Consider the following 22,307-nt stretch of genomic DNA (forward strand, 5'->3'; position numbering starts at 1 on the left):
AGTCCCTTGTGCACAGACCCTCTTCCCCTTTTGAGAAAGGTGTTTCCCATGAGATGCCAGCAAGCCTGGTGCTGTATAGGCCATCCTGCAGTCAAAAAAGCCAAAATTGTTGCAGTGACACCAGGTACAGAGCCATGTATTAACAGACTGTATTTGTCAGTTCATTCCAGCGTCATTGTCTGCAACTGGAAGAAGAGACGAGTAGATAACCTGTGCCCTAGAATCCCTCACCACCCATCCCAGTGCTCTGAAGTCTCTTTTGATTGATCTTAAGACTGCAAGTCTCAGCTTGCTCTCCACCTACATGGACGATCAGTAGCGGGTAATAATCTGAGGACTGTACCAAACCAGGAAGTTTCCTGGTGACGTCCTTACCCTGGGCTCTGGGGAGACAGCAGGCTTCTCTGGGAGGAGGGTCTACCCAGCATATCTGACCCCTTGTTCCCTTCAGAAGGGAGTCACCTACAACTATAACCCTTCTTTTCTTCTTTGTGGATGTCACAGTAATATGGGTGGCAGGTCTTTCCGACTGTGGGCGTACCTCTGTTGTAGGCTGCCCAACGTCCTCATCTTCATTTGGCTGGCTTTTCTCAGCCAGAGCCTCATATTTGCTTTTCAGTGGCACATGGCAGGAGGGTGAGGTGAGCCAGGAAGAAGGTGACAGGATAGCTGAGGCAATGTCGGTGGGAGTGTGTTATGGCCAAATGTTATGCTTTTACCTTGAAACTACATACTTTATATTACTGTAGTTTCCCATTAGGTTTCTTCTTTAATCCAGGCTATGCAACATGCATTTGAAGTGTACCGTCCTTGTTTACCCACAAGGCGCTTGAAAATTTCACAGAGACAGAAAATGGCCTTTTCCATTATTTAATATATAACCTAAGGAAGTTGCTTTCAGCAAGCAGATATGTTTTTAAGCTGTAATCTGGCTGCTGTGTTTGAACAGAACACTTTGTCCTGGAGCACTGACAGGAGGAGGTACCAGGGACGCAGGCTGGATTTGGGGTGTCTCACCCAGCCCCAGGTGCCGTCTCTGAAGGTGGCTGGTGGAGTGAGCCCTGTGCAGAGTATAAACATGGTTGGAAAGAGGCAATCTTGGCCAGGGGACAGAACAATGATTGACAGCTTCCCATGGGAATTCCACAGCACTGGTGGCACCAGAAGGATGCAGGTCTGGAGCAAGCAGGAAAATCTGTGCTTACCCCTGGCACCCCAGGCTCTCTGCATGATCTAGAGGGGAAGAGAAGCCTTTGGGGTAGATTTAGGAAAGACATTTGTAGGGTAGATTTAGGGTAGACGTTAGGAAGAAATTCTTGACTTTGAGGGTGGTGAGACACTGGAACAGGTTACCCAGGGAAGTTGTGCATGCTCCCTCACTGGAAGTGTTCAAGGCCAAGTTGGATGGGGCTTGGAGCAACCTGGTCTGGTGGGAGGTGTCCCTGCCCATGCAGGGGGGGTTTGAAACTGCATTATCTTTCAGGTCCCTTCCAACCTAAGCCATTCTATGATTCCTGGTGCTGAGCTGGAGCATCTGTTTTGCAGTGAAATGAAGGGGGCTGAGTTAGAACCACGCAGCAAATGACTGCTGTTCTTGAAGGATCCTGTAATTTCTATGTGCTGTTTAAACTCTGGTAAATCTGGTTTGAATCTGTTGTCTCATGTAGCAGGTAGAAAAGGAGAAAGAAATCCAAAACACAAGGAGTTCAGGCAGCTTGGAGTACACAAACGAGTTTAACTAGTCTAACCATAATTTGGTTGCTTCCTCTCAGATGTTTTGTTTTGATTGAGGTTTCTTATTTTGGAGAGTTTGGAAAAGAGGAGTTTGGTAAAGCTAAACAATGAAATGTGCTTTTATATGAAGCTTCAAGAATTATTTTCCTTTAAAGTGGCAGGCTCCCTCTTTTATCTCTTCAGAGGAAAAAAAAACAACCTTCTGACTGACAAAATACTGCAGGATGGTGTTCCCTCCACCCTCAGGCATGTGTTCGGTACTAACTGAGGATGAATGACAGAATATAGGAGTCCAGGGAGCTTAAAATGGACCTCTGCCCAGCACAGAAGTGTGTTGTAAACAACTGCATCTAAATAGCCCTTTTTCCTTCCCTCACCTGCCTAATGTGTTTTACCAAGGGTCTGCCTGTCTTGATTCTCGTAAATATTTTACAAAAATTAAAAGTGATTATAGGAAGCAGTTTTCTAGCTTTGGCTCATTTAGCAAAAGGAGAAGGAAAGGCAGAAGTAAGTAAGTACCACTGCATTTTTAAGCAGAGCCTGACATATTTGCAGTGCATGTGAAGAGGGTATTTTAAAAGTTTGCATCAGCTGTTGGAATCTATTTTGGTGATGAAGTCCAGCTAAAATAACATGGATGCTCATAACTGTGTGAATAAATGACCCCAAACTGGCTTCTTAAAATACCATATCAGCCCGCTGTGGGAAGTTTGCATTTAACTGCTTTTTCCTTTCTGTTTGTATCCTGATGTATTATATAGGAGGAGTGCACCACTGAACACGGAGGCTGAAGTGTTGCATTTGTGTATAGCAAAGACATTAATGATGGATTAAGTGCACTGATTCTTTTGGCTTAGCTAATAATCGTTAGCATGTTTCTTTCCCCCACCGATCTTATTCTCCCCCTCTCCCTCCCCAGCCTTTGAAATTTCTGTATAGAAGGGTTGAGATTCAGTGGTGAGTTATGTGGAGCCATCTGTTCCTGGCTACACTCAGCAGCAGCGCAGCCTCTCGCCCTCCTCTGCGCACGTGCAGTGTTTTAATACCTCCCAGCTGAGCTTGGCTTCTTTCTTTCCCAGCATCCCTACCCATGATCCGAAATGGAAGCATTTTAGCAGTGGTGGATGTGCCAGGGTCACTGTTAGCACCTTGAAGTTAGGAGGTAGCGCTTTCCAAATTAGCTGCCACTAAGCTGATGACAAACAGGTCAAAGAGGGAAGACTTTGAAGAGGAGTTTGTACCCACCTCTCTCTCTGAACCCCCCAGAGTGCTCCCTGATTTGCCTGGAAACCCTTCTGTGCCATCAGCAGTGGTGGGTGATAACTACAGTCAGGTAGTTGATACAAAAGACATTGGACTGGGTTCCTGCAGTTCTCCGCACGAGCGTGCACACAGAGCAAGGTGATGGGACTGATGGGAGTAAGAAGCAGGGAGCATTACCTCCCCAAAGTGGTATGGACCTTGGTGGCCATCTCTCATGGCTTTAGCAGAGCACAGCTGTGGTAATGTGGCTAATGTTACTTGTTAGAGGAGCAAGGCTTTGCAAGTCTTTGTGGAGCTGTACAAACTCAAATATTGGGCAGCTGATCATCCTGACAGTGCTGTAGGCCACACTTGAGATGTCATTTCCAAGGCATAAACAGATCAAAGGAGCCCTTTTTGCAAAAAGGAGAAGCCTGCCTCTGTTCCTAGATGGTTTTAAGCACTTGGTTGGGGTAAACAGTTCCAGGACTTGGGTAAAAAGATGCTGCTAAAGTGATTTACCTCTTCTCAGCTCACTGGATTGACAGGGACTTGGGCATCTCATAGGCAGGCAGAGCCATCCCACTCTTACCCCTGTACCATGGGATTGCTGTGCTGCCTGGGGAGCAGCCCCAGTAACTGGGACTTGTGGTTTGGGATTTTTTCACCTTACAGCATTCTCATTTTCACTTATAAGTACCTGATGCACAGACATTCCCTCCATTGAAGCAGTGCTCTGGCCCAGTGGTGCAGTGAGGTATCATACGTGTGGTATCATAGGTGTGGATCCCCTCAGGTCCTAAGCTGAGTCCAAGCTAAATGGGGTACTGTCATACTTCAGTCCTCTGGCTTTTGCAGGCATTTCTCTTTGCTCAAATGCCTGCTTTTGCAGAAATGTGTCTGACACCTTATATCACTGGCAAGTACTGAAACAGCAAAATCTCACTGATGTTTCCCCCTTACCACATCTGAGCGTTTTCTGTATTATTTGACGCTGCCTGATTCTCATATATTCTTTTTTCTCCTTCAAAGTGAATTGTTACGCCACACCTGTGGTCCACACAGAACTGACTGATGATGGCAGAATCGGGTTTGACATCAGCTTAGTGGAAATGATACTGTGCACCAAATCTTTGTTTACACATACCTCACATTTTGCTGACTTAAGACAGCACAGCCACTAACATCTTTCTGGCACTAAAAGCTATAACCACAAAACTTAAAAATAAAAACAAAAAAAGGTAGCAGTAAAACTAGCTAGCTTTCTGTGCTTTATATTGGTATTTGTGTAAGTGGTGACTAGGAAACAGTCCAAACATTTCAGAAATTATAGTCCTGTCCTGGTTTTCAAAAAATCGTAATCCATGCTTACTGTAAGGGTTGTGTACAGCCAATTTGTCTTTGAACTGTACTGGAATATGATCTAACACAAAGCTTTTCCTTCAGCCTCTCTGTGAGGCAATAAAACTAGATTTAACTCCAGCGTTCTTCAGTGGATGAGAATGTCAATTTTGAAAAATATATGGAAGTTATTTTCTTCCCTACAATTTCTGTCTTGTCTTTAGTGGTAGGAAACAAACATACATTTGACAAAAGCATTTTCTTCCATGGCATTATCTTGCTGTGACAAGTGAAAAGCTTGAGCTCAGAAGACAGGAGTCTCAAATCTTAAAAGATTTTTCATGCTGAACCTTTTTCTTAATGCTTAGATAATCTAAACCTACTTTGAAGTGAGCTGTCCTGAGTATACGGGGCACATTTAGAGATGGATGGAAAACGTGACCTGTTCCCTTTCCTAGTTTTCTTGAATAGAGAGAAAAAGCTGTTTTGAAACAAAAATTAGGATCTTTGTTCTTTCTCTCTCTGTGTGCTGTATCTCTTTAGGCTTAAAAAAAAAAGAAAAAGAAAAAGAAAAGCTGGAGGGGAAAGGAAGGACTTGTTCTGGCAAGATTAAGCTGAGGGAGTTCTGGGAGACTATATTTTATCTTAATTTCTTTGAAAAGGTGGAAGTTTCTTTGCCATGCGTCCGAAATAACTCTGAAACTTCCTCTTTGTGAAGTTCATAAACAGTGGAGGCTCTTGCAGATAAACTTCAGGCTGGCGCACAGCTCCATCCTCTCGCTTGCTGTGCCGTTGTGCCGACTTTATCATTTTTCCCTTCCGGATTGATAGCACAGCTGTGTTTTCCCTTACTCTAGCCAATGAAAAGGGCCAAGTGAAGAAGAGCTGGCTTGTGCCGGGGCTCCCAAGGGATGGCACCTGGGCAGAGCACACAAACAAAGGGCTCCGGCTGCCTGCAGGGAGCTCGACGTGTGGGTCTCAGCTGGAGGTGGTTGGGCTGGAGCCAGGAGGAGGATGCAGCTTGCCGGCTGTCACTTTTCCACGCTCATGCTCAAACCGTGAGCTGGTGAGGGAGTGGGGTTTCTTGTCCCGGGGATGGCACAAGTTGCTCCTTGGGAGATCCCAGTTGGACACAAGAGGTAAATTTTTCACCATGAGGAGAGTCAAACATTGGAATAGTCTCCCAAGGGAAGTGGTGAATTCCCCCACATTGGACAGTTTGAAGTCTCAGCTTAACAGGGTGCTGAGCTGTCTCATATAAACTATGGTAGCACCTAGAAAGATTGGACCAGATGATCCTTGAGGTCCCTTCCAACCTGGCATTCCATGATTCTTTGATGTTTTTCAGATTACAAGATGGCAGTGGGCTCCTCTTTAACATGTCCAGGCTTCCCAAAGTCAGCACAGAAGCTGCTGCAAGGAGGTCTGGCTAATGCAGAAGGCTGTCTTGGTAAAGATGAGACCTTGAGCCCCCACCCAATTTTGTATTTCCATGCTGCATGTCGACAGTCCCCCTCAGATACAGGTGATGCAGTGAGCAGACTTGCATGGCAGTGCAAGATGAGCAAAGCAGAACATGGCAGTAGGGAGCAGGTCACTTTGTAGAGGGCTTGTGCTTTGCAGAGGCCAGGCTGGCACAGGTTTTCAATTCCTTTGGGACCATTACTTGCAAAACTACTTCTTCAACGTAATGATACTTCTGTCTCCCCTTGTACTCTCTATCTCATGTAACCATTAAAATCCTAGAGGGGCAAGAAAAGCTGTTGAGTCTTGCTTGACCCACAATTCTTTTTGACAGCAAACTTGCAAATGCTTTAGCTGGCTGAGAGCACTTCTGGAAGTTACAAGTGACAGAGCTCCATAATTTCCCTCTGGCAACCAATTTCTGACAAGCTGCCACAGATTGTATTAGTTCATAATTTTGAGATGAGTCTTTCTTCTTTGTTGTAGTCATCCTTGAATGTTGTATCACACAGAATGAATCTATTCTGTAATGACATCAGAGGTAAGGTGATCAGTCCGGAGCAGGAGAAGGCTTCATTTGTCACTGGTTATTAAGATAGATGCTTATCTCAGCAGATTACTTAGACACCTGATTAGCCGGCTGATCTTGTGTAACAAATCCATTTCAATGAGAAGTAAGCTGCAGTAAATCATTAACATAATCTTCTTTACTAATGACTAGGGTTTTTTAATTTAGCGAGTCCCTTCTGAAAGTCTGACAGGGAAACACGGAGACTTTTTAAAAATTATCACAGAGCAGTCATTTGCATACAGGGTTGTTTCTCAAAGCCGCCAATTCAACATGCAGTACATGTGCTTGGTCAGATATGTACAGCTCACTTGCAAAAGGAAATGTATTGCACAGGTTTTATAAAATTACTATTATGGTCATGATTAATGATGTTGTTATCCAAGCAGTGAAACCACAAGACTTCAGGACCTCTGTAGCAATTGCAAAGCTCTAGTACATGCAGCACAAATTTCTCTAATTGAGCATTTGAGGGCATGTTGAAACAGAGTTTCTTACTGGACTCCCTGTTCCAACAACTTTGGTTTAGGGTTAATTTGTCTTATGTGGCTACTGGACACGTAATAGTTTCCTGCCTCAATACTGGAGCTGGACTGGTTTCAACAGGCTTTAGAGGAAGACAGTGTTTCTCCGACAGACCAGTGGCTCGATGGTTTGGGACATGTTTTTCCATGGGTGAAGTAGCCTGGCTCTGGAGACCATGTCCTTTCACCAGTGTGTTGTATTTGGGTGACTTGCAACAAACCTCTCATGTCTCCCCTTTCCATCATCCTCCCCAAAATTTTCACTGCTAATGCTGGTGATAGAAAATCCGAGCCAAGATCCATTCTTGTCATGGGGGACAGAAGTTGTTCCCTGCTTCCATGACTGATAGTGCCTTGCCATCATTTGTTCTTTTTGAGAATGTGCCTGATTTTCAGCAGTCACTAAGTCCAGGTTCAGTCCCAGTGAGGTGGCACTGAGAGAATGCTTGTGAAGGTCTGAGCATCATCATGCCTTTGATCCTCAGGCACTTACTTTCTTCTATGGGTTTCCATATGGCTTCTTGAACCATTTTCTAACTGTGAGCTCTGTCAGAAGTACCTCCTTCGTTTGAACCTTATCTTAGCTTGTTCCAGTGAATGTCTTGCAATCTTCTCTTCTGAAGGATACTAGAAGAGTAATATCCTGCTACTCACATTCCCATGAGACTCATGATTCAATAGGCTTCTCTTCCCATCTCCATAGTCCCTTCCATCATCTCTTTCCCAGACTTGAGAGTCCAGGCTGTTTATGAGAAGCCATCCCATATCTTTGATTGTCCTGACTATGGCTCTGTGAGCTTGCCATGGTAGAAATACTCTTATTGTCATAGGGTGGAGTTGAGGCCAGAACTGCAGACAGACTGGACTGGGGAGACTGGGGAAGCACAGCAGATAAATGCTATGCCTTCATGATAATATTTGTTGCTCCTGCTTTTTTTTTTTTGTTCTGGTGCTAAGCCACCAAGATTGGGGCTGTCTGTGTTAAGCCCAAGACCTCTTTCCTGAGCAGCAGTAGCAGCTGGCTCAGAGTGCATCACTGTACATGTCAGACCGAGGTGTTGCCATCACTTTGCACTTTAGGGGTAGTTATGGTGGGTTTTTTTTAGCATCCGGTCTCTCAGCATTATGAGATTCTTAAGGAATTTTTCAGAGTCAGCTTTCATTTTTACACCCTAGAATAACTTGTTTCATCAGAAAACCTTGTATTCTTGTTGTTCACCTCTCTCTTGAGATCATGGATGAGTATGCTCACAAGCACAGGAGAGGAGCCTGTGGGGTTCATAGGTGGCCTTCTGCTTGGAAGGAGAGGATATTTTCTACCTTTTTTTCCTGATCTTCAAACAATTCATTCCTAAGTGTCAAGAGCTTTCTCACCTACCGAGGTCTGAAGCTTCAATGGGGGACCTTGTAGGAAAATAACAGTAATTGGCTTATCCCAGCCAATGGTCAGCAAGGTAACCCTGCAGGCAGCGGCATTTGTCAACCAGTTGCCTTTAGCGTCACCAACCAGGAGGCAGTGGGAACTTTTTTACAGACAAGTGAGCAGAGACCTAGTCTCGGATAGCTTGCTTTCTCCCTTTCTGGGCACTTCAGAGTAAGTGTTTGTGTTGGCAAAGTGCCCTTCTAATGTGAGGACACTGAACGTGGAAATGCAGCAATTTTTAATAAGGTGAAAGCGGAGGCCAGAACCACAGCCTCCGTGATATGCTGCAAACAGGTTTTGTAGCCATGTCAACACATGTGGAAGAGAGGCTCAGTTGCCCTGCTGGGTCTGAACGAGAATAAGGTGTGGAGGAAAGCAAGGGTAGATAAGAATCTAGCAAGATAAAAATCCCTACTGCCTCTTTTTCTATTGCCTATTGCAGAAATACTGCCATTCCCGAGAGACAGCAAACAGGAGGCTGCTTAGAGGGCTGGGTATGGCTCCCATCTGCCCCACTGAGATTGTCTAGTAGTTATATCCAGTTTGAGATTTTTATTTCCATCTAGGAGGGTGAGGGGGTTGCAGGCCAGTATGCACAACCCCCTCCAGTTGGGTGATTTTCCCAGGCTTCGTTATTTTGACCACAAGCACCCACGATGTTTTTGGAACGCATCCACAAAAGGCCTGTCCCAGCAGGGCTTGGCCATAGTTCCAGTGAAGGCGAAGGGTCCTGCTGGCCAGCACGGCACCATGGTAAGGCCCTGCCTCCTTTTTGGTTCATGGCAGTCAAAGTTTAACTTGAAGAGCATGCTGTTGGCTGAGGCTGCCTGGGCTATGGGTTGCGTGACTTTCTGTTGTTCTGAGAAGCTTAAATTACAGCTCAGCATCTGGGTCTGCTCTGCATACAGCACTGTAAAAAGGTGCTCATGTGAGGCAGGTGTTGTAACTAAATCCTAACTTTTCTCAGGTTTTTCAGATAGGTTAGAAGCTTAAGTACTTGCTTGTAGAAGCTGCTCATTTTCTTTTGAAATGTCCCTGAGATGTGCTAGATACTGGATGACCTAAAGTTACAGGTACAAGAATTAGTTCTGTTGACTCTAAACCCCAGATTTGAAATGCCTTTTTCTAATAAATTGCAAAGACTGGGCTTTTTTAAAAGAGCCTGAATATCAATGCAGTTACGTTTTGGAGGTGTTGCTAACTGTCTTAAGAGTTGTTCTGCTTCTAGGTACTTGTTTGGAAGAAAAACCAAACAAACAACCCACAACCAAAACAAACATACGCATTAAAAAATCTGTTCCTAATGGGCAGGTCAGCTATTCAAAACTCATCCTGCTCATTGTATTTCTTAGATAACCCAGCCTGGCTTTACATCACAGTGCAAACAGGTCTGTGTATTTGCTTTCAACAAAGTTGGGAGTTCAGTGCTTTAAAGTGCTATATCAGTTAAAGAAGATCAACATCTATTTTGTGTTGTAATGCTTTAAGGTGTGCTCACCTTTGGATAGAGTCTTTTAGAGTATTGTTTTCAGAATAAACAGATATTCACAATGAGTGTTCTTGTAGTCTTGGAGTAACAGACATGTCTAGAAAATAATATTTAGAGAGTGCATTCTTAATGAGAGAAGGTTTTTCAGGTAAAACCAGTCTTCTCCCACTGCCGATAAAACTTCCCTGCTCTTGAGGTTGTGTCTCTAGCTAACTGTTGTGGCAAATGGAAACCTTTCCCTTGGACTTGTAGCTGCAGGACAGCTTCTTAGTTGGGGGGGGATGGATTTGTTGGAGCAAGACCAGAGGAGGGCCAGAAAGATGATCAGAGGGCTGGAGCACCTCTGCTACAAAGACAGGCTGAGAGAGTTGGGATTGTTCAGTCTGGAGAAGGTTCTAGGGAGACCTTAGAGTGGGCTTCCAATACCTGAAGAGGCTACAGGAAAGCTGGGGAGGGACTTTTTACAAGGGCTTGTAGTGACGGGCTGAGGGGTTATGGCTTTAAACTGGAAGATGGTAGAGTTGTCTTCGTATGAGGAAGAAATCCTTTCCTGTTAGAGTGGTGAGACACTAGCACAGGCTGTCCAGAGAAGCTGTGGATGCCCCATCCCTGGAATTGTTCAAGGCCAGATTGGATGAGGCTTGGAGCAACCTGGTCTAGTGGGAGGTGTCCCTAGCCAGGTAGGGGGGTTGAAACTAGATGATCTTTCAGGTCCCTTCCAACCCAAACCATTCTCTGATTTTCCCTCATTCAAAGCACATTTTAGGCATATGCAGTGTTACAGCTCTTAGAATTGTTGCGCATGGAGGCTCTTTTTTGTGTTCCTTATCTGTTAGTGTAGTTAACAGCTGTCTTCTGCTATTCATGTTAATATGAAAAAGCCCAACCAATCCATGAAAAGAATTAATGGGAAAAATCCTGCCCATGGGAGGGGGGTTGGAAATAGATGATCATTAAGGTCGCTTCCAACCCAAACCATTCTATGATTCTATAATTGTATGGAGACTGTTTTAACCAAGGGCAGGCTATGGAGAGAGGATGGCTAAGACTGGTACCACACTGTGTATTTCTCCAGGAGAAGGAATATGTGTATTGAGAAGCTGTGTGTATTGGCAACAGTATGTTATTGCGTGATACTTCACTCTTTCATGATCGTGTAATGATGTAACTATTTAACCTAAAGAAAGTACTCACCGTGAGCCAGGAATGTACAAAAACACAAGTAGCATTCATTGCATATTACAGATTAGTGACATAATGAGGAAAAAAATCCTGAAGTTTTTAAAGGAAATCTGATCGTTCAAGTAGCCTGGAATGAACTGAAGTTTGGTGAGCGTTTGGAGAAGAATGTGTAGAGGACTATTTGGCTTAATGGGATGCCTTAAAAAAATTGTCAGTATTTTTGTAGCCTGGGTAACTAGTAAGGTACAGCCTGGGCACACAGATGCTCTGTCTGAGTCTGCCTGCAGGACTTAAACAATTGCATCATTTGATGGAGTTTAAACTTCGCTCTTCAAGGGGAGCTTCTAACGTGAACACTCATCATCCCTCAATGCCCAGTATAACAAATAACGTGCCAAGCAAATACGAGTGGTGTTGGTGAATGTGTCATGGGTAGGCTATGGCATATTATTTTTCCACGTGTGTGGCGACAGCTTTTATGGGCTGGCAACAGATCTGCCTCTTTCACATATTTTATGTGATACTTTATGAAGCGGCTGCTGTCAGGTGTTGCCAGTATTGCAGGTGTGCACGAAGTCAGTGAGTAGCAAAACATCTCTTTTAATACTGCACATGGTAACAGCTGAGTGTGTGACAATTTCCTCCCCCCCTCCTTTCCATTTAAAACAGAATGCTACAGATAGCTCCTCTAACTCCTCTCAAAAAAGGGAACAGCCTGTGAGAACACTGGCTTCTCCTCCATCCTGCGAACATCGAAGAATTTGCACTCGTGGACACCTTCACGACCATTACAGCTCTGACCACTACCATCTAGAACAAGTAAGGTTTCTTCCCAGGGTTGCCACCTAAAGCGGCTGTGTCTGCCATAGCTAAGGCTGGTTGTTTCTCTCCCCACATCCCTGAAAGACACCACCCTCCCTCCTTCTGTTCTGCCCCTTTCTCAGTTAGCTTTAAATGCCTTCCAATTTTATTTTTATTTTTTTAAAGAGGCTTACACTGTGATTTAGTCTGTTATATTGTATTGTGTGCTCCCAGACCATTGTAGGTGTGTGACAGTTGTACTCATTCCTGAGCCAAAGCTTGAGCCTCTGTGATGGGTCATGGTGAAGGGTGTACAAAGAAGGAAAAACTAAAACAATTAAACATGGCCTTTTCACTAAGCAAGGAGACAGTGATTGCTGATAGCAAAGTGAGCTTATTTATCTTTTCTTCCTTTTCATCTCCATCCCTACTTCCACAGTCAGTATCGCGATCCTACCGGCACGTCAACTTTCCAGATGATGATGAGGAGATAGTGCGAATCAATCCTCGGGAAAAGATTTGGATGACTGGATACGAGGACTATCGCCATGCCCCAGCACGGGGAAAGAACTTTGATCCTGATGACATGGACTCCTACGTACGTTTTGCCAAAAGCGAGGCCTCAAAACATGAATACACTTACCCTTATGTAGACAACTCGGACTTTGACCTGGGTGAAGATGTCAAGGGTGCTGTGATAAAGACTCAACCTGTCAAATTCAAGCCTAGGCGGAAGGAGGATGGTGAGAGGTCACGGTGTGTGTACTGCAGGGACATGTTCAACCACGAGGAGAACAAACGGGGTCAATGCCAGGATGCTCCAGACCGCGTCAAGACTTGCATCCATCGAGTGAGCTGTATGTGGTGTGCAGACACTATGCTCTATCACTGTATGTCCGATCCAGAAGGAGACTATACAGATCCTTGCTCGTGTGACACCAGTGATGAAATGTTTTGCCTCCGGTGGATGGCCCTTATCGCCTTGTCTTTCATTGCTCCATGTATGTGCTGTTACTTGCCGCTTCGGGCTTGTTACCACTGTGGGGTCATGTGCAGGTGCTGTGGTGGAAAACACAAAGCTGCTGGATGACTACAGATGCATTCAAAGTGTTACTTTTTTCCTGTAGTTCAAGGAACACGTTGGTTTTGGAGCATTGAGATCACTCATTTTGATGCAGCCACTGTGCCCAGCAGCATCCAGAAACCACCAGTTTGGATCACCTTACATTGGTCGTCTGGGGCTCACACTGCATTAATTTGCTCATAAAGTGTTCTAACTAACTAACCTACAGCATAGACTTTTGTATTATTAATCTGTAATCAAAACAGACTGTCTTGTACATGTTTATATTTTATTTTTATTTTTTTTTCCAGTTACAATGAGTTTGAGAAAAGAACTGCTTTAAATGGTGGTGGATTGTAGAACATCTCCAGGTTGTGTCCGTCTTGCCTCTGCTTGTGTGGTACCATCAGCGGGTTAGCAAGCTCTGGCATTTCTAGAAAAGGGGTGGTGTGGTGAATGAAATCTCACTTGGAAGGTATTTTAACTTGCCGTCAAGTTATTGTGTGTGTATAGAAGGTGTGCTAGTAACAAACTTGTACCACAACACAGTATTTCTGTCACTGGTTTCCTTGGGTTTTTCGTTCTGTTTTCCAAAGCCAAAATAGTCATCTAAGCTGCAGTTTGTCTTCTAGAGTCCATCGTCATTTCCTTCAGCAAACATCTTAAATTATTTCTCTGTTCATAAAGCTCTGTGAACAGAAAGCAAGGCTCAGTTACCATAGTCACATAACCATTGAGAGTCTGGTAGTTCTCCTTACCTGCAATCATTTCAGACCACTACTTGAAAGGGAAACTTAGATGTTAGGCTTTTCTTTTTTCCCTAAATAACATTGGAAAAATAAAACTGTGTTTTCAGAGTTCTGCCCAAAAGAAAGGGAACTTCTTCAGTAGCCAGCCATGTAATGATTGTGAATAAAACACTACGGTTCCAGATGAGGAAAATTGTTGTTATGCAAAGAATTACTAACAATGCAATGTCAAAAGCACTATTATGGCAATTCTTGGGAAATGCTGCATTAAGTGGTGGATTATATGGAAAACCATGTTTGTTTGTTCGTTCTGTATAATAATACATGAGCATGAGAACATACGCATCCACGGTAGAAACTACATTTAGCAGTCGAAACAGGGATTTAAAATCAAAGGCCAGGATGTGAGCCACCACTTCCATTCCCTGACCTGCGGTCCCAGTCCTCCAGATGCTTACACGTCTCGACGTATTGCGTGTGGAGCCGGCGTTTCTGAGAGTCCATGTGTAGGATATGAAGCACGTGAGTCTTTGCAGGAGCCAGACCGAAGTGTCTCCCTGGCTATCCCCTCCCTAGTTCACCACCCAGATTTATCAAGTGGATGCATAAGGTGCATACAGCAGGATAAAGATTACTTTAATTTTTTTTTTAATTATTATTATTTTAAATGTCATGTTGTCTTGTGTACAAGGCTTGTAATTAGCTTGGAAAAAGAGTATTTTTCTAATATATTACAAGGAATAGCCAAATAATTTTTATTAAAAGAAAATGATTTAGCGCAGTGAGCTCTAACTAGCATAGTACAATCTGAATACTTTGAGGCAGCTAGGGATTGGCTTGTCAAAGCTGGCACTGCTGTTCCTGCCATAATTTCTTTCTGCAGTAAATTGCCAGTGGTTGCATGTCCTTTCCCTCCCTCTATTGCACATTGACATCAGTCTTAAAAGAGAGGAATTTTTTTTTTTTTTTAATTTGCCAAATAAATGTAAAAGGAACGCTTGCCATTCTTTCTCGGTGGAATGTCCCAACAGTTCCTCTGGGAATTAATCACAGCTTTTTAGTCAACCATGAATTAAGTATGCAACGTGCTTATACACTATAGAGTTTGGTAGGCTTAATTCGTAGCAGTTGCTGGGGATCTTTTAGGTTGGGAAAAAAAAAAAAAGGAATGATAGTAGAAAAGGGATAGAGTGTTACACTCTGGGTGATATGTCTGGGTTTGCTGAATGAAATATAAATATTTTGTGCCTAATAGCAGTTGACAAATCTCTCAATGGTGTCTAGTAAACATCAAGCCAGCCTCGAGGAAAAAAAAAAAAAAATGGAACAACCTTCTCCTTTTATTTCTGTTCTCAAAGTTGTTTCATGTAAACAAACATCTGTAAGATCTTCTCTCTATAAAGCACAACACTACAAAAAGATCTTACAGCTTTTTGTCCGGTCTTGAAGTGCCCCTATTTATTTAAATAAATTAGACATACTATCCAAGCCTTTCTGTATGTCTGGAAATAAAAGTTTTTTTTAAAAAACATCCCTCTTTTTTTTATTATTATTTTTTTTTCCTTCCACTCCTCCTTCTTCCCTCTTCTCTGGGGTTTTTGTAATACTTGTAGATTTTGCTGCGTGTGTTATTTGGTTTGTGAAGGCAGTGGTGTAAGGGCACAATGATAGAAATGGGTGTTTTTTTGTAAATATTTCTCCTTAATTTCCACACTGCTGCTGAACAGTGTGTAGCGTTCTCCCAGTCAGCTTTGCAATACTGACATCAATCATTTGAGAGAAATTATTCAGATTTTATTTTTGTATCTGTGGTAACAAAACATTAACCAAATTTTATTTCTTCTGTTGTGGAAAGATTTTTTGTTGTTTTTTTTCCAAGCTGTCGCTCACGTTAACAAATTAAAGTGCCTGAAGCCTCATCATTATTGTATCTATATACTAAAAGTTAAAACCCTGTTGTATTGATTTTTATAAGCCTTTTTACCTCTGTGTAAAAAAAAAAATATATATACAAGTGTATGATGTACATTTTAGTTCTTAACTTCTTTTTTTATTGTTTCTAATATGTATGATCAGTGTAGCTATTGCTTTAAAATGTACCATGTAAATATAAATACATCATATCAAAATTACACTGTTTATTGTTCTTCAGCCGACTGGAAAATGAGGGAAAACAACATGGTCCTGAGAAACAGAGGGCTGTTGCCAGAGCCGCCTCCCGAGGACCCTGGGGTTCCTGAGGAAAAAAATGGGATTTTTTTTTTTTTTTGGTGGCAAATGCTGCTCGCCTCAGGCACAAGCTACCCTGGCTCAAACACAGCAGGGAGTGCAGGGACAGGTGTCTTTCTGACTGTTTTTTAGGTGTTTTTCGGATGTTTCACAGAGTTTTGGGGAGGATGCATGCGAGGTGGCCTGGCCTGGTGGCACAACAGCCATGACAGCAGACAGGATTCCCCTCCTGCCCTCCCTTCTCTTCTCCCTGGCCCTCATCCCATGTGCTGCTTTGGCCTGGGCTAAATATGCCACGTTGAATGTTTTTATTGTATTTTGTTGCACCTGAGCAGGGCAGCCCCAAAGAAACAGGGAAAGCAGAGAGAAAGGCCGGCAGACGTGGCTGCCAAGCCTTTTTGAGCAGGGTGGGAGGTTGCAGGGCTGGCTGGATGCTGCTGGGGAGAGACACCTGGGGTGGCTGGCACTGCCGTCCCTGCTGAGAGAGGTTTAACAGGGAAGATGGAAGAGGAGTAACCCGGTTAAAACACACCAGGCTGTGGCCAGTTGACTGAAGAAACCAGAGTTAAACCAGTGAGAATATCTGAATTTTTACAGTTACTTCTCATGGGAGCTAGTTAGGCCAACACTGTGCGCTTCGGAAAAGCCCAGGGTTTTTGTAGGTAAGTGAGAACACAACCAAGCCGTGCTCCTTTGTTTCTATGTGCTGCTGCTGAATGACCAAGCTGCCTGGAGTGCCATGTAAGGGGAGGCGAAGAGCACACGTGCCAAACTGCGTGTTCTTGGATAAAAGGTTTGCTTCCTGCAGTGGCAGTGCTTTGACCCTTCTGCACCCACCCAGCACAGGAGGTGACGGGCCCATTGCTTAAGTAACCTTGATAGTGTTAATTTGTCACAGCTTTGCTGAGGTCCTGAGTCTGCATTCCCTTTTTATTAGTTTGTATTTGTGTGTTTCTCAAAATACTACATGCTCTTATGATATAATGGTGCTGGAGTGAGTCCCGAGAAGGGCAATGAAGCTGGTGAAGGGTCTGGAGAACAAGTGTTACGAGGAGCAGCTGAGGGAACTGGGATTGTTTAGCCTGGAGAAAAGGAGACTGAGGAGAGACCTCACGCTCTTCAACTACTGGAAAGAGGTTGTAGTTAAGAGGGTGTAGGTCTCTTCCTCCAAGTAACAAGACAGAATAAGAGGAAGTGGCCTCGAGATGCATCAGGGAAGGTTTAGACTGGATATTAGAAGAAACATCTTCCCCAAAAAGGTTATCAAAACACTGGAACAGGCTGCCTAGGAAGGTGGTTGAATTGCTATCCCTGAAGGTGCTTAAAAGACATGTAGATGTATGTGGTGCTTAGGGACATGGCTTAGCACCAGACTCAGCACAGTTAAGTTAATGGTTGGACTTGATGATCTTAAAGGTCTTTTCCAACCAAAATTATTCTATGATGATTCTATTATATAAATATATTATACGAGTGTGTATTTATTAGAAATTAACTTAAAAAAAAAAAAGGTTTTGGAGGCCTTATGAGAAGCACTGTGGGCCAGGTAGTGTGTTCAGGAGGACTCATGTTGCACACAAAATCCTTTGGTCTGCTTTGGCATTCGCTCCATCCATAGCAAAGCTGAGGGCAAAGGGACTCCAATGGCCTGTTGCTTACAGTTCGTATTGTTTTGACTAGTTATGGCAGGAAGATGTCAGCACTGTTTTCTGGTCATTCAAATAAAGTTGTCCTGCAGAAGGACAAGTTTGCTTTCTTCTGTAAATCAAAGGGGTTGCTTATGCTTAGAGGTTTCTATACTGAACCAGTAAATGGTACGTTTGGACCCTAGATTGGTGGAAAATGCAACAACCACCACCAAGATACAAGGTACCATGAAAGGCAATCTGCAGCCTGATCAATGCAGAGGTCCTGGGTTTCCTCCTGCTGATCATCTGGCACAGGTACTGTCCTCTTTGCAAGATAGAATCAAGGAGACTGACTTTGAAGAGGACACAGATATTGCAAACATTACACTAGTAAATGTAATATGAATTGCATTTTACAATAAAGTCTTTCACCAGACTGAGTTTTGTGCACTGACAAATACAGCTTGGCATTTTATAGCAGAGACTTGATATCAAATGTGCTGCTACCATTGTCTGGGTCAGAATGGCTCTCCCGGCCTCTCGTTTCCCTGCTTTGGCAGCAGGACCAGTGCAGACCCAGTCCACCTCCGGGCCTTTCTCTGGAGGGGGCATCCTTGGGTTCAGACAAATGTTAACACAGCAGTCTCATCTGTATGAACTTCTCTCTTTGTAGCCTGTGAAACTGAAGAGACAGATGGCAAGGAGAGGATTTTCTTGGCTGCACTCACTCAGGAAACCTGCAAATGCTTCCAGCAAGCCTCTCATAAAAGCAGTATCAGGTCAGAAATTGCAGGGGGAATGGAGGGCAACTGCAAGAGATAACCAGTATGGATCTCCAGTTACAGCAGCTCTGTTCTCCTGCAAGGCACCACAGTAACAGTGTCAAGCATTTCTCAGGAGTGGCTGCAGCTTCCCAGAATTACCTTCAGGGGCAGAATTTTTGCACCTGGTCTCCTTTAATTGCTCAGTAATAAGAAGTTTTTCTCACTCTGGTGAATGAGCTGTAATTTAAATAGGCAAAACTGACATCCCTGTTGTGAAAACAAGTAAGTCAAAGAGGATTTGAATGACTTGCGTAATGTCACATTGGAAATTTGTGGCACAGGTATCCTGAGCACAAGTCTACCACCATCTTCATCCAAAGGTTGTCTCTCCTGTCACTCTGAAGATTAAGTGGGGGGTGTCTGGGCTTCCACAGGAGCCCCACTGCCGTGGAGCACAAATCAAACCAGTCAGCCCAAGAGCATGGAATGTGTAAATCTTTCTGCTAATTCCACTCAGAAATGCAAGCTGGAAGTAGTTGTCAGGACGCCTGGAAATGAGGGGTATCGTTGCATGTGTTCCCAGTGCTTATCACAGGCAGAATTTGATTTCTTATCCAGACCAAACGCAGTATGTTTCACGAATCGTTTGGGAGAGAGTTCGGAGCACTAGCAACTAGAAACATTGTCCTTTCTTCAGTACACAATGCTAGATGAGTTAACATCCTCCTAACACCTTGTCCTTTTCCAGGTTGTTCAGCCTTCTGGTATTTTTTTAACATTTTGAATTAGGCAATTAAATTCCTTTGTATCTTTGTGGCATACATGGAAATAAATAGAGAAATGCTTGGCTTCCACCCAGAGACAAGATATATAAATGGTGGAAAGTATGTGTGTATTTTTGGGGTGGTGTACTTAGATATCTACAAATATTTTTAGTTGCTTTCCTGCATTCATGCGCAACCATCCCATGCCATTCATCTCATTCCCCCATTCCCCTGCTTGTAAATTAATTTAGGAAGAGTTGACAGACTTTGGTTTAGCTTTTGCTAGATTTCAAGCCTGCTGCCTAACGTCATGTGAGACAGGATCTCACAGCAGCGCTCTGGGTGGTTGTAAAAAGAAAGGTTTCTGAGAACTGTAAGGCACCCCAGCTCTCTGCATGTGCAGTCACAGCTGCATGCACTGATGTGTGCTCTGGGGTGGCAAGGAAAGTACAAAGTCATTTCCAGACTTAGTATAATTCATGTAACGACCCAAGGAGTCACTGATGTTAAGAAGACATACCATTGCACGGGGGAGCTAGAATTGATGCATACTTTGGGATGGCTAAGACATTATGAAGTCATACACAACCTTATCTAGAATTCTTAATTACTTTTAATTATATAGAGAGTATAATACAAACTGACCTTTCTTTTTCTGCATTTTCTAAGGTTCACAAAAAACTGCAGAATTGGCCAGTGTCTGTTTTAAGGCAACTAACAGGACTAGTATCAGGCTTACTGCTTTGAGCAGGCATTTTTCCACTCTTCACACTTTTTTCTGTTTCAGTGTTGTGCCTATGTTAGCTTATTAACTGTTAAAGCTCTTGGTGGGAGATTTCAATCTTATGAAAAAAGCACAGGGATAGGGAACTTGTCGGTGCAAACAGTGAGATCCTTGACGTTGAAGTGTCAAGTCTAATGCGTTCTCAAATATACCCTATCTTCTAATCTGAGATTTCTGGTGTTCAGATTGTTTTGCTCTGATTCAGAAACTAAAAGCTCAGAGACTTCTAAAATTTGAAGCATTAATGTCCTTGTGCCCTGGAGGGCTATTCCCAACCTTAAAAGCCCAATTCCAGAGCTACTGAACTCAAGTGATTTCACTTTAAAAGTGCTTACTGTTTACAACTTCCTGAGAACACTGATGAAAGCCAGGTTAGAAAGAAAGTATAACTTTCAACCACAATTTGCCAAAGTGCTGGCCACAACTTAAAACAGAAAGCATTTTGATGTTCGCAGCCAAAAGCAGCAGCTTTGCTGGTTTTGTTCATGAGTCTGAGCACTGCAAAACTCAAATCCCTGTAAATTTGTATCAGAAAACTGAGCAGCTAAAAAAGACAGAGTAGAAGCTAAATCTGGATACAGATGGAAGGTACATGGTTCATTCCAGATATTAAATAGAAATACAGTCCATTTGTTTTTTGAGGGGTACCTAAAATGAAGCTCCCAGTGTCCCAGTAGTGTACTGGTATGGGACCTGATGCTCAAGCTGAAGTATCCCACTTGTTGCCCTGTATTCCTGCCCAGAAGGGCAGGTGGTCTGTGCCTCTGTCAGGAGCATTCTGACCAACACTGCGCCTCAGGCTGCCAAGAAGCAAACATATATTCAGACAGATATATATATATGCACATATGTGCATATCCTTTTGGATCAGGTATTTGAAATTACCAGCATGAGCTAAAAGCCCAGGTGGTAGTTACCCTTTAAGTAAAGAAAGAAACAGGTATTACTCCAGCTGTGTGGCAGACCCTGGTGGCTTAAGCAACAAAGACTGGTATTTTCTCTGCAGTAGCCCCAGGTATTGGGTATTGCTGCAGGATTTCTCTGCTCACCTAGTGAATAGACTTCAGTGACCATCCTCATCTTGGGGAAAGCCCCAGAACCCCATTAAGTGGTTGTGCCAGCCACAGAAATGGGAAGGCTTCCAAAGCAGAGAGCAAAATAGCAATAAGGATGGGGCAGAGCAACGTGTTCTGCTCAGAGGAGTTACCTGCTTTGCTGTGACTTGAGTCATGTGCTGAATGGTCTGGGCTGTTTCTCTGGGGCCAGTGACTGGGCTGTGGGGCAACCATGGGCATTTTGGAGAGCAGGAAAGCTTGTGCATTCATCTGCCTGAAATGGAGGAGTCCAGTGCAAACCATTTGGCCAGAGCAAGGCAGCCTTTGCAGTGATGCCAGTACCACAGTTTAGATACAGTTTCTGTAGTCTGCCACAGGGCTGAGACATAGTTGTACTTCCAAGTGTGGCCAGAAGTACCACAGGCCTGGAGCAGGCTGCTGGGTAAGCAAAGTCCTCACACTTACCCCTGCCATTGCAGAGACATTCAGAGAGCTGTATTGTGTCAGAGAGGTAGCAAGGGATACCACATACATTTAATTTCAAAACTCCAGCACTCATCACAGATGCAATGCTATTTGCTGCATTTCTGCTTCCCTAGACTTTGAACAAATGGTCTACTTCCTGCATCAGGTAGAAGACTGGAGAAGAGCAGACCATTCAATGGCAGAAGATCATGTTTCCCAGTTCCAAGGGGTAAAATCCTGACTCCACTTAAGTCAGTAGCAAAAAACCCATCCACTTCAGTGAAGCCAGGATTTCTCTCCTGGGATCTGCAGGATTTGGATGCTAGTACTTCAAGGTTTGGCAGACAAAGTAACCCCTCAGCTGGCAACTCCCTGAGGTGAACTCTCTTCTTCGCTCCTTCTCCTCAGGGACAGTAGGTATAATGGCAGCCTAAGTCCATAACAAGGGATTTCTTACCCAACACAGTGCACCAGCTCCCCAGTTTTGTCTTTAAAGGGCTGTGTTTGAAATAGGAGCCACTTTCTGCTCCTGCCAAGTAAAAAGTGGATGAGTGAGGAGCAAGAGCATCATTCTGATGGCTGAGGAAGGGCTTCTTCCCTGTGCCCAATTGCCAGGCCATATAATTCACTTGGACCTTCACAAACCAGCTTGGAAAAGAAAAGAAAGTATCTTGGAGGAGTGAGCAGTTTTGACTTAAAAAGTGACAAATTGGCAGGGCCATTCCCTCAGCCACCTTTCACTCCTTTTTAATGGCTTGCAGGGTTTCAGGCTGGCAGCAATTCTTTCTGATATTAGGTTGAATTTCCAGTCAAAGATTAAAGGGCTGAAAGGGTGCCTGTGTACTAACATACATGAGAAAAAATTCCTGTAACAAAGCAGCACCCCTGAAAGAACTGTGTTTTGAAACCCACTCACATACATAACATTTTAAGAGCTGTCACCATCAGAGTACATTTTATGGCCAGTTCCTGAAGGAAGTGGTTGTAAAGATGTGGCACGAAGAGCAGAAAGTCCAGGTGCTGAGCAGAGAGCTTTTG

The 22,307-nt window shown here is 43.7% G+C and overlaps 1 protein-coding gene across 2 annotated transcripts in view; it reads left to right on the forward strand.

The window, feature by feature from the left end:
• SPRED2 (sprouty related EVH1 domain containing 2) overlaps nucleotides 1-15,712 on the forward strand; it is a 70,933-nt gene extending 55,221 nt beyond the window's left edge. For both annotated transcript variants that reach the window (XM_051613222.1, XM_051613223.1), the window contains exons 5-6: nucleotides 11,637-11,786; nucleotides 12,208-15,712. In XM_051613222.1, the coding sequence (XP_051469182.1) occupies nucleotides 11,637-11,786; nucleotides 12,208-12,858 (801 nt within the window). In that variant the 3' untranslated portion in view covers nucleotides 12,859-15,712. The remainder of the gene's footprint in view (nucleotides 1-11,636; nucleotides 11,787-12,207) is intronic.
• Nucleotides 15,713-22,307: the final 6,595 nt, after the last annotated feature.

This window comes from Apus apus, chromosome 3, assembly GCF_020740795.1.
Source record: "Apus apus isolate bApuApu2 chromosome 3, bApuApu2.pri.cur, whole genome shotgun sequence".
Lineage (NCBI taxonomy): Eukaryota > Metazoa > Chordata > Aves > Apodiformes > Apodidae > Apus > Apus apus.